The 13,050-nt window shown below is 42.3% G+C and overlaps 1 protein-coding gene across 2 annotated transcripts; it reads left to right on the forward strand.

Moving 5' to 3' along the window:
• The first annotated feature begins 346 nt into the window (after window positions 1–346).
• Window positions 347–12,945, forward strand: LOC124007845 (galactose-3-O-sulfotransferase 2-like). 2 transcript variants are annotated; one of them, XM_046318626.1, is made up of 7 exons: window positions 348–774; window positions 1,982–2,085; window positions 2,377–2,496; window positions 3,731–3,881; window positions 3,997–4,143; window positions 6,252–6,372; window positions 7,064–12,945. In XM_046318626.1, the coding sequence occupies exons 3-7, from the start codon at window positions 2,381–2,383 to the stop codon at window positions 7,999–8,001; spliced, it is 1,473 nt and encodes a 490-aa protein (XP_046174582.1). In that variant the 5' UTR covers window positions 348–774; window positions 1,982–2,085; window positions 2,377–2,380; the 3' UTR covers window positions 8,002–12,945. The 2 variants fall into 2 exon arrangements, with proteins under 2 accessions (XP_046174581.1, XP_046174582.1); XM_046318625.1 differs by lacking the exon at window positions 1,982–2,085 and having other exon boundaries at window positions 347–774.
• Window positions 12,946–13,050: the final 105 nt, after the last annotated feature.

Below are 13,050 nucleotides of genomic sequence, written 5' to 3' on the forward strand. Positions count from 1 at the left end.
TAAAATTGTTGCATGTTGCGTTTATATTTTAGTTCAGTATAGTTTTTTTGCTGCTCAAAATGATAATTATTGGGCTATTAATGGGATTCAAGGAATAAAATGGCCAGTGTAAGGGACTCAAGGAAAAAAAATGGGCCATTGTGTTAGAAATTCCAGAGCCGATATCTGATCCCAGTCTGCCCCTGTTGCTGTAGGATACCCCTCAGGACTCTGCTCTGCACCTCGGTTCGTTTTGTCATGCGCCATCCGAGCAAACTAACCGAAGGCTAGATGCATGACGTCAGAGCTCAACCGACTCACAGTGCAGTGGGCACAGCAATCTCTCTCTCTCTCTCTGTCTCTGTGTGTTACTCCCCCGCCTCTCATCACACACACACACATAACGCATACCAAACTCTCTCCCCGTCCAAACATGTTTTAACCTGGAGCCCTGAAGGAGCAGCCAACCAGGACAGAAGGGCGCAAAATAAAAGCGAATTAAGCTTGACAATCAGCACTTTGAGGGCGGCCGTGACATGTACCCCCAATACGGTACACTACAGTCGTAAAGCAAAAACCTCTGGTATTTTCTACAGGCGACAATAATACCCGTTCTACTATATCTCTCGATGGCTTGATTATTTTGAAGCCTATCCTCGGTGGTTTTCGGTCAAGGCACCGCCAGGGCTCAAGCCTTCGAGATGCACGGTGGCTGCTGCTGCCGCCAACCACTGCACCACAACACGGACACCGCCACGGGCCCAGTTCTATCATGGTTTTCAAACGGAGAGCGAGGTAAGAACCCCGATGTAATGTTCGGTCGGGACCGGGGGCATGCATTGGCGGCGGGAGCACAACGGAGGTTGAGAGCGATAGATAGGGCACTGAAATTATGATTGAAACTGAAGCTGAGATTGATAAAGTGACCGCAGCCGTGGTCCGTGCAGAAGGACCTGAAAGAAGAGAAGCCTTTGCCTTACCAAACAAAGGCCCCCCTTTCGTTCGTGCGAGAATGTGTCTTGCTTATACCCTTCATTGCGTTATATAATGTATGTTGGCGTCTCGAAATATAGCCTAACTTCGCCTCGCCATTGGCTGCCTTGCTTGTAGTAAGTAGAATCATCATGCTTGCTTGTGTGACAAAATCAAATCCGTGCTCTGGAAGACACTGTTTATGATTCGGCTATGTTGTAGGCTATCAAGCAAGATGCATTTTCAATAAACGCTACACTGTTCTTGTGTAATTACTAGCTTCATCTTTCAGCCCGGAAATCTTTGTTCTTGATTGAACATCTGGGCACATTTAAGTATACCCCCCCCATCTCCACTTTTATAATTATTTTTTATTATAGTAATAAATCCGTGTATTGTAGAACTTATCGAAGCGTGGGTGGTTATACAATGTGACACATTACAGTGGGACAGTTGGTGAAAACTGTAACAGGCTATGTAACAGTACAATGCATTCTATTGTTCTGGCATTTGTTTTAGTTCTTCATTGAAAACGTCCAGTGGTGAACAGTGAGGCTTTGCACAGTACATTGATGTAATTACAGTACCACTAAACCAGGAAAGGGCGTTAGTTTATTTCGGGCAATTGTACACATTTTACCATGGGGCCTTGAAACTGTTGTCGTTTTAAAGCAAATTTCCTGCAATTCTAAACGTCTTTCCATAGGGTGGAGAGAAATGTTTGCAGGTTTTAATGAGTTAAACAGAAAATCAATTGGGGTCGATAATTCGACCATGATTACTTAGTTTATATAGCTGGCCTCGAGACTAATTTACCAATCTAAAAATTGTTAGCTGACGTGGGCTAATTGAGTGACCGACAAAAAAATCGAAATTGCACCTTGTGTAGTCAGTCTAATGTTCTAACTTGCAACAGTAAATTGAGCCCAACTGAGTTCACCCCCCTAAATGTTTTTGTTGTCTACTTTCACGATTTTGCAAGCGTTGTAGCGCTGATAAATTGTCATTCACTGCTTTGTTTATATTACAGTACACTGAGTATGAACAACATCAGACACCGTGTACTGTACTAGCTGAATGATACATACGGGTGCTTCTCGCTGGTCATCACAACCCTGAAGTCATATTTGTTTGGTGAGCCATACAACTCTGCCTCTCTCCCCATATCTCTCTCACACTCCCTCTTTCTGTTCTCCATATTTATTTGTCCATTTTGTCTCCCCCTCCGCCCTCTCCCCTCCCCTTATATTAGCTTGGTATGTTATATCATATTTGATTGATGACCCTTTGTAAATCTCTCCCTCCCAGCCTCCGTCTCTCTCTCTCTCCCCAGAAGGATGTGACTGGGGCCCATGTGGATCTGGACCCTTAAATAACAATATAACAACAATAATAATATTTATTTTTCTCTCTCTCTCTGTCCAGGAGGATGCGTCTTGGGCTGGGGTGCTATCGGGTGGGGCCCACGTGGCTCTGGAAGGCCCTGCTGGTGTTCGTGGCCATTGCCTTTGCAGGACAGCTCCTAGGAGTCATCTACAACAAAAGGTCAGAGGTCATCTAGCTTTTAGCCTGGTCACCTAGCCTGGCCACTCAGCACCTAGCCTGGTCAGCTAGCCTGGTCCCAGATCAGTTTGTGCTGTCTTGCCAACTTCTATGGCTGCACCCGCCCTGCAGCTTTTGTTGTTGTTCTACTTCACCACCATCATCATCATCAATCAAATCAAATGTACTCATAAAACCATTTTTGCATCAGCCAATGTCACAAAGTGCTATACAGAAACCCAGCAAGCAATGCAGATGTAGAATCATGGTGGCTAGGAAAAACTCCCTAGAAAGGCAGGAACCTAGGAAGAAACCTAGAGAGGAACCAGGCTCTGAGGGGTGGCCAGACCTCTTCTGGCTGTGCCGGGTGGAGATTATAACAGAACGTGGCCAAGATGTTAAAACGTTCATAGGTTACCAGCAGGGTCAAATAATAATAATCACAGTGGTTGTCGAGGGTGCAACAGGTCAGCACCTCAGGAGTAAATGTCAGTTGGCTTCATAGCCGAGCATTCATCTTCTTCTTCTTCTGTTATTACTCTGTGTTATGTTTCTATTTCATTCTGCTCTTCAATAGAAAATAGATGAGAAAAGACTAAAGGTAGCCCATCCTCCTATAGCTCCTCCCATCAGCCTCCACTGTTTTTTTTTTCCGTAAACAAATGTAACTAGGCAAGTCAGTTGAGAACAAATTATTATTTACAATGACAGCCTATACCGGACGGTGCTGGGCCAATTGTGCGCCACCCTATAGGACTCCCAATCATGGCCGGTTGTGATACAGCCAGGAATCGAACCAGGGTCTGTAGTGACGTCTCTAGCACTGAGATGCAGTGCCTTAGACCACTGCGCCACTCGGGAGCCCTATGGTGGGTGCATAGACAGATAACAGGACAGATGAGGCATAACAGAAGACAGCAGGACTGGTTTGACTGGATCTCTAGGCTGGCATGCTCTTGGTAAGACTTAGGTGTATTGCCTGGGGCTGCATAGGTTGACTGGTTGATTTATATGATTTCATTAACCATTTGGTTCACAGCCCATATGGGTAGACAAGACACTCTTCAACGGATATTTGTGCACAAAACAACATTACAAAACAGCTTATTAGGATACATGCTTTAGCCAAATGGGCCTTGTGTTGGGCAGGTTTCATTGTATATTGCCAAAGCAGCAATACACCTTTTTCTTTTATCTCTCTCTGCCCCTGTCTCTCTCTTTCCCTGTCTCCCAATAGCCTCCAGCAGGACAGGTCGTGGTGGTTGTTCTCATCCGATGGCCAGGGCCCGTCTCTGGGCTTCTGTCGGCCCCACAGCCACGTCATGTTCCTGAAAACCCACAAGACAGCCAGCAGCACCGTCCTCAACATTCTCTACCGATACGGAGAGGTACAGACTCCATCTCCACATTCAAGGGAAACATTTTTGTGTTAAAAAAAACAACAAAGCTGTGCAAAAATACTGTAAACCTCATAATCTGACAATTGGATTGTTCTTCTTCTAGGAGAAGGACCTGCGCTTCGCCCTGCCTCTGGGGTATCAGTTCGGCTACCCCCTCCCTTTCAACGCCCACAGGGTCAAAGGTTACAGAGGGCCCCGTGTGGCAGAATTCAGCATCATGGGAAACCACATGCGCTTCAACAAACCAGAGGTACTGCATAGGTACTTCAGGGGCGTATTCATTACGTCAATTCCGTTGCAAAACGTTTCTTAAACGGAACAAAACAGAGGGACCTACCTGAATTTGTCCAATAGAAACTCTTGTTTTGCACTGTTTATTTCCATTTGGTTTTTAAACAGTTTCCGCAATGAATATGCCCCAGATACGCCCCAAATTATTTTAAGTAGAACATTTTCCACATTTTATTTGAAGGTTGTTTTTTTAAATTCTAGAAATACATGTTGGCATTTTATTTATTGAGGAAATTAAATGAAGTAAAATCCAATGTTTTAGTATTGTCGTATGTTAGCAAAATACAGATTGTAATTTGCATTGAGGCTGATGATCTCTTTTGTAGGTCTGTTCTGCTCCCTAGTGTTTCGTTAACTACTCGTGTCACTGTTGGAAAAGAAAGGACTGAATGTTTAAGTTGTATGTACTGTAGGTGAATGTTTCAACAGGAGTTGGCTATGTATTATAACTGAAGAAGGAGCAGGGATACTGTCTGTGGGTGTGTGTATATTACTTTTGTTAGCAGGAAAAACCAGAGCTAAAACGGGTTTGTTAGTTTGAGATGACAGTGCATGCTGACATTCTGTGTGATCTGCAGTGGTGGAAAAAATACCCAAATGTCATACTGGAGTAAAAGTATACATACCTTAATTTAAAGTTACTCAAGTAAAAGTGAAAGTTACCCAGTAAAATACTACTTGAGTAAAAGTATAGATACAGTTGAAGTCAGAAGTTTACAGACATCTTAGCCAAATACATTTAAACTCAGTTTTTCACAATTCCTGACATTTAATCCTAGTAAAAATTCCCTGTCTTAGGTCAGTTAGGATCACCACTTTATTTTAAGAATGTGAAATGACAGAATAATAGTAGAGAGAATAATTTAGCCCCAGGTCTACAAATTTCTTCTGAGGTCTTGATTGATTTGTTTTGATTTTCCCATCATGTCAAGCAAAGAGGCACTGAGTTTGAAGATAGGCCTTGAAATACATCCACAGGTACACCTCCAATTGACTCAAATAATGTCAATTAGCCTATCAGAAGCTTCTAAAGCCATGACATCCTTTTCTGGAATTTTCCAAGCTGTTTAAAGGCACAGTCAACTTAGTGTATGTAAACTTCTGAACCACTGGAATTGTGATACAGTGAATTATAAGGGAAATAATCTGTCTAAACAATTGTTGGAAAAATGACTTGTGTCATGCACACAGTAGATGTCCTAACCAACTTGCCAAAACTATAGTTTGTTAACAATACATTTGTGGAGTGGTTGAAAAAGGAGTTTTTGACTCCAACCTAAGTGTATGTGAACTTCAACTTTTTAAATTTAACGTTTTTTTTACTAGGCAAGTCAGTTAAGAACAAATTCTTATTTTACTAGGCAAGTCAGTTAAGAACAAATTCTTATTTTCAATGACTGCCTAGGAACAGTGGGTTAACTGCCTGTTCAGGGGCAGAACGACAGATTTGTACCTTGTCAGCTCGGGGATTCGAACTTGCAACCTTTCGGTTACTAGTCCAACACTCCAACCACTAGGCTACCCTGCCGCCCCACTGTACCTTAATAAAAAGTTACTCAAGCAAAATAGAGAGTTACCCAGTAAAATACTACTTGAGTAAAAGTCTAAAAGTATTTGGTTCTAAATATACCTAAGTATCAAAAGTCAATGTAATTGATTAAATATATGTCAGAATCCAAAGTTAAAGTAAAAGTTCAAATTCCTTATATTAAGCAAAGCAGACATCACCATTTTCTTGTTTTGAAAATATACGGATGGCCAGGTGCACACTCCAACACTGAGATGTAATTTGCCAATGATGCATTTGTGTTTAGTGAGTCTCACAGATCAGAGGCAGTAGGGATGACCAGGGATGTTCTCTTGATAAGTGTGTGAATTTGAATATTTTCCTGTCCTGCTAAGCATTCAAAATGTAACAAGTACTTTTGGGTGTCAAGGAAAATGTCATGATTTCATGACAATAACATCAGTTTGACAATGGCATTCGTCACTCATTTTCTTTCTCCATGACCTTTGACCCCTCTAACCTCTCACTTCTGACCTCTCTTCTTCTGCGGTCTACTCCAGGTAGAGAAGGTGATGCCAGCCGACACCTTCTATTTCTCCATCCTTCGTGACCCTGTAGCACTCACTGAGTCGTCCTACGCCTACTACAAAGCCGTTGCCCCTGCCTTCAGGAAAGCCAAAGGTACATCATAGTGCATAGGCCTCCGGAGTGGTGTCACTAAAGACCCGGGTTCGATCCCAGGCTGTGTCGCAGCCGTCTGCGAACGGGAGACCCATGAGGCGGTGCACAATTTGGCCCAGCGTCGTCCGGGTTAGGGGAGGGTTTGTCCTTGTCCCATCGCGCTCTAGAAAGTCCTTGTGGCACGCTGACTTCGGTGTTTCCTCCGACACATTGGTGTGGCGTGTGAAGAAGTAGTGTGGCTTGGCAGGGTCTTTTTTCGGAGGACGCATGGCTCTCGACCTTCGCCTCTCCCGAGTCCCATCGCTGCAACTCCCGTATGGACAAGACTGCTAATTGGATGTAATGAAATTGAGGAGGAAAAAGGGGTAAAAAGTACAAAAATGTAAAATAAAACAGCATACAACAATTTTTTGAATGACCTAGTCAGTCAGGGTCAATTCTATTACAATTCCAGTCAATTCAGAATTTTAACCAATTTCCAATTCCACATTTTCCTCATTGAAAAGCATTTACTTCCTGAATTGACTGGAATTGATCCCAATAATAGTATCGTCCAAAATAACATTGAGATATGTAATTGTATAGCCCCCCACACCCTCCCATCACCTATGTATATAGAGTCTGGATGCTATCAAATGAATAGCCTCATTGAGGACATTTTAGGTTTTCTAATCTAATCTTAATCTGACAGGCCTGGGAGACTTCGCCGACAACCCCCAGAAGTACTACGACCCCCATCTCCGTAACAACCACTACGCTCGCAACCTGCTGTGGTTCGACTTCGGCCTGGACCACAACGCCAACTTCTCCACCACACTGACGCAACGAGGTGAAGTGGCCATTCGACGTGCCTTCAAACTCATCCTGGTCTCGGAGCACTTCGACGAATCCATGGTACTGCTCCGCCACGCCCTCTGTTGGCCTCTGGACGCTGTCGTCTCCTTTAGCCTGAACGCCCGGCAGCAAAAGTCCAATGGAGGCAGCTCCTGGGTGGATAAAGTGGCCGCTGCTCAGCCGCCCGCCATGGCTCTCACAGACAATCAACGGCAGAAGCTCCGGGAGTGGAACTCCCTGGACTGGCACCTCTATCAGACATTCAACCGCTCCTTCTGGGATGAAGTGGATCGCTTTGGGAGAGCCAGAATGGACCAAGAGGTCGTTCTACTCCGGACCCGCCGGGAGTTGCTGGCTAAAGCTTGCCTGAGGGAAGGCGGGAGGCCGGTAGAGGCAAGCCGCATCCGGGACAAGAACATCAGGCCCTTCCAGAGCGGTTTGGTGAAGATCCTAGGATATGAGCTCCAGCCTGGGCTGGACAACGCTACCCGTCAGGCCTGTCTGAGGATGATCAGGCCGGAGATCCAGTATAAAGACCTGCTGGATGCCAGGCAGTTCCCCAGGGCAGCTCCCCAGCCTGCCCAGGCTCCGCCCCCAGCAATCCCTGCTGGGGGAGCCTACATGAGGAAAGGCCCCTCCTCCCAACTCAGGACAGGAGAGCTGGGAGTGGAGGGGGAAAGGAGGATGGGGGAGGAGGAGAGGGACTGGGACGGGAGTCGGTTATCACGTAGTAATAATAATCAAACATTGGTGCGAGATAGAGGTGGAAGAGAGGGGAAAAGGAACCTAAGATAGTTTTCCATCCAGAATTAATTCCAGGTGGGGAGTGGATAAGACTAAACTCAGACTGAGCCTGTGTACTCGTACTCAAGCACTTGTTGAGTATTTCTATTACTCAAGTACTCCGAAAGACCCATTCTCCCTCCAACCCTGCTGTACCTCCACTTTATTGTACATCCCCGTTTTTTTTTGGCACATCTTATGACTCCTTTTATGAACGGTTATGACTCCCTTATGTTCATATTGACTTTGTAAGGGTGCGATTTATGGGGAAGCTAAGCTTCCCTGAATGACACATGAGCTCCTCTAAAGATAACAAAAATGTTTTGTTTTTTTCTGGGAGGGGTATTGATAATTTGACCTAGACACGCGCCGACAGTATGTGTTGCCCATATATCTGATGCTGTCGGGACCAAACAAGTATGACAGAGGGGCGGCGTTTCGCACACTCCGATCCTTTCTCTGGTGAGATACAAGTAACTGCCAAAATAAAGGAAACACCAACATCAAGTGTCTTAATAGGGCGTTGGGTCACAACAGCTTCAATGCTCATGCCGCTGTGGCATCGATTCTGGAACTCTAAGTGTGTGGAACTCTATTGGAGCGATGTGACACCATTCTTCCATGACAAATTCCATAATTTGGTGTTTTGATGATGGCGGTGGAAAATGCTGTCTCAGGCACCACTCCAGAATCTCCCATAAGTGTTCAATTGGGTTGAGATCTGGTGACACACACACACACATCCTTTAAACCCCTTATGCTCATTTGAGACCCTTCTTTCAAAGTCACTGACATCTCTTCTAGTCATGGTAGCCAAAATAATGGGCAACTGGGCATTTTTGTACATGACACTAAGCATGATGAGCTTAATTAACTCAGGAACCACACCTGTGTGGAACCACCTGCTTACAATATACTTTGTATCTTTTATTTACTCAAGTGTTTCCTTTATTTTGGCAGTTACATATAGATTCATTCTGCCAATTGAAGGAAAATGACTTATTTTTTTATACAAAAATAAGTTATTGTTCACATTTTTGGGGAAACATGGCTTCCCTTGGCATCCAAGAATACACCCACTGTAGAAGGCCTAATGAAAATCACCAAATGTCATTACACTGATGGTGTCTATAGCAGATGTCTCTTTCTATTCATTAAATGGCGCGTGCACAGTGCACTGTTTGGATGCTGTAATTATTTTGGAGTGAAGGAACCGCAGGTAGCTGACTTTTTGAAGTGATATGTTTTACAATCAGATGACTACTTCATGACTGGTTGTGCTCATGCCACATTAAAATGTAATACATTTTTACAGTTAAATTATAATAATATCTTTACTATTAGGCCAATAAAAAACTGTTTCCTAGTAGACGCTCCCCTGAATGTCACAGTATAGTTCGCTCTCCGGACTTTATGAACACTGGACTTGAAATGGAATTGCATCGCATTCAGTTGGCCAACTGTCATTCAAAAAGTTTACTCCTCTGCTTGAGATTCGGCAGTCCAACTTCTCTTGCACGATCAAAATGTCAGCATTTTTTTGTTTTTAGAAAAAAAGCTTGGCTGTTACCTTTTTCTTGAATGCTAATGTTAAAACAGCAAACAGGCAGCCAGCCATAGCTACTGTAAATGCTGGGGTAGGGATGATGTGAGTTGCATGTTCTGACTCGGAATGGAATTCCTCCCTCTGAACGCAGTGTGCCTGGCGTAGAAAAAGTAGTTCACATGAAGCAGTGGAGGCTGGTGTGAGGAGGACAGCTCATAATGGCTGGAATGCAATGAAAGGAATGGCAACAATCACATGGTTTCCATGTGTTTGATAGCATTCTATTCATGCCATTCCAATGAGCCTGTCCTATAATTTAAAGTGACACTAGCCTCCACTGATACAAAGCCAGCATTGAAGAGCAGTGAATCTCACAATAGGCCTTACTGTGATGTCTTCTAGAGAGATAGATAGAGAACATCTTAAAGGCCCAGTGCAGCTGTTTTTATATCAATGTCAAATCATTTCTGTCTACCAATTAAGTAATAGACTTCTATTAAAAAGGGCAAAAATAGTTTCTTTATGAAAAATTCTCAAGCTATAATTTAGCTTGGACTGTCGGGACGGGGATTATAGCTGTTATTGGCAGAGAGGATTTGAACTTTGTTATTGTTATCTATTAAACAATTTATCGCATGGTGATGTCACCATGGAAAGCCGTAACTCCCGCCTATACAAGCCTGCTGATTAGAAGGGCCTGTGTAGATATTTTTATTTTTCGACCAGCAACTTTCAGGAAATAACACTGATAATAAAAAATGTAAAAAACTTCTACAGTGTTAGTTTCATCAGCGGTATCAATTATATAACAGAATGTTGACTGCACTGGGCCTTTAATGTTAACACATGGTACTTTGATAGGGACCGACATGTACTGTATCTGAACTGAAGCACTGTGGTTGAATGGATAGCAAGTCTGACTAACTTTTTTTAGTGTGCCTTTTCATACACTGTACATACCGTATGTAATATAGTACACACAGTATTTCCCTGGCTCAATGGTAAGTTTCAATGCGAGCTAGGATTCCACCCCCTCACATAGATATTCACATGTGAAGCGTGAGTACATCTCATGCATACCTTACATACAAGAACACGTATGTACATCATATCTTACATAGTATATACATTTTAACACACACACACACTGTACTGTGTCATGCTTGACAGCGTAAATGAATCATGGAAGCTCATTAAAATGCATTCTCACATGTGAGCCAGCCAGCACAATTGGTGTCAGGTGACCATGGGGTGCATATTTAAAGGTACGCCATCTGGTGGTGTGGAGGTGTAATGCTATAATCCTGGTCCCAGATCTAGGTGTGCTGTATTAACCAACTCTTCGACCAGGCTATAGCAATGCCACTGAGTACCAGGATGTTATTATTGGTTGACGATCTTACTAGTGTAAGATCCACACATGTATTAATGTCTTTGGTGGAACGAGCTGTGATTTTTGGAGAGAATCTGACCAAGTCAGTTCATTTTTATTAAGCAATCTAGATTACATAATTTCTGGTGTGTCACAGCATCTTTGAACAGAATTTACCTGAAGCTTCTTTAAACAACAGGGGGACACACACAGCTATCGTTTCCCTTTCCATTCACCACTCCAGGTGCAGTGTAATCTATTTCAAGTTTTATTTTTTTAATCATTTTGGCACATTTTTCAGATGAAAGTGGTATATTTTCTAAGCTCTATGTACAAAACTCTAAACTGATAACACGTGTAATGCCTCCTGTCTAATGTTCAGAACCTTTGATTGTGCATTCATTGAGGTTGCACACGTCTTTCACCCCTGGATCATTCATGCACAAGACACTGAATTTGTTTGGTGCTCAGTCAATGGAAAATGTGCTTAGAGTTTTGAAATATGAGCCATTTTGATGTTCTGTTTAGATTTCTGTGCTTAAGAGTTGTGAAAATATACCACACTTGTGAAAATTGCACCAAAGGGATTGAAAAAAAACTTGAATGACTTGGTATTAGCATTGTGAAAGTGGCGTCTGTTAGTGTGTGACAAACGGTCAAGGAATTCATTGTCCATAAAACCTAGAACATTTATTACAGAATCACATTGACCCACTAGCCTACTGCAGTTTTACAACTGTTAAATTCACCTTTTAAGGAAAAGCTGTTACGCCGTTCTGTTATGAGGTGTGACGTTTTATCATTTTATTTCATCTCAGTACACTACACTCTGTTGGGAAACTGCCATTTTTTGTTGAGTTCAGGCAGTTTACTCAACAGCAATACAGTTGATTCATCCACAACTGAAATATCTTTTTACATATATTTCAACGGTTAGACTTAACTAAAAATAGAATTTGTTGGTTACATCAACTGGTAACATCAACTGCTATGTCTTTCATTGTGTCTATGTTCTGAACCATGGTTATGGTGGGCTTCTCAACTAAAAGCCCATTTCACTGTCTCCATGTTTGTCGTCTTGACTAAGACTCGGAGATGGTATTTTTTGGTGGTGGTTTTAAGAGAAAAAGAAAATGTTGAATGACAAAGATAAACGCTAATAAAACCGTTTTTCTCTCCCCTTAAACTGTACATTTTGGGAACAGGGCTTTAAAAATGACTGTTTCTGTGTTTATCATTACTTTTTAAAATCTCTTGTATATATTGTATGTATTATTTTAAGGTAAATTTGACTTGACTGCACTGTTTTTGTTTATTTGATTTTTACATTTAAGAGCCAATGGAAACACACACATTGATACACAATTTAATTATGTTGATTATCCCATTTCTTTGAGACATAATTATTATAATATTAACAATATACAAAAACACACAATGTACAGTACGTGACCCCAGTACATTTATGAATAATTTATTAATTAAAGCAATGGCAAGAATACAACCACACACACACACAAAGCAGTGACTGATATAGCCAAATGTATCTACTGACAATACTGTAAGAAATTGTCATTTTGTTCCTCCAAAATTGTTAATTTTTAAAGTGATGGGATTCACACCTCTTGAAAGCAGCCTGTAAGGCAACCCTACCCCCAAGACTGATGTTTAACCAGAGGTTGAGAGTCTCACAGGCTACTTTCAAGGCATCTTTGTGCAGATTGCTATGCCCGTACAGAAAAACCACATGATTTCCCATGTGGAACATTTCACGTGTCTTCACATGTTGTCACATGTTCTCACATTAACGGCTCATACGATCACACATTCATGTGGTTTTGAAACACTATATGTGAAATTCATGGGTGGTACTGTGATAATGCTACTTTTCTGTTGACCTCTCTACTATTGACTTGATACACTATTCTCACATGATGGGAACCATGTTACATATTGTATGTCTGTGAGAATGTATGGTACTGTACACTATTGAAATAAAGGGTTCTTGTCTCATGTATGTTGACTTGAAGAATACTCACCTGGAATCATGGGACATGTTTTCTCACTGCCATTAAAAAAATACAGAATAAGGTGTTGAAGCAACGATATGTAACTTAAATACATTGTCATTCCACCAAATAGA

The sequence above is a fragment of the Oncorhynchus gorbuscha genome, linkage group LG21 (assembly GCF_021184085.1).
Source record: "Oncorhynchus gorbuscha isolate QuinsamMale2020 ecotype Even-year linkage group LG21, OgorEven_v1.0, whole genome shotgun sequence".
Classification (NCBI taxonomy): domain Eukaryota; kingdom Metazoa; phylum Chordata; class Actinopteri; order Salmoniformes; family Salmonidae; genus Oncorhynchus; species Oncorhynchus gorbuscha.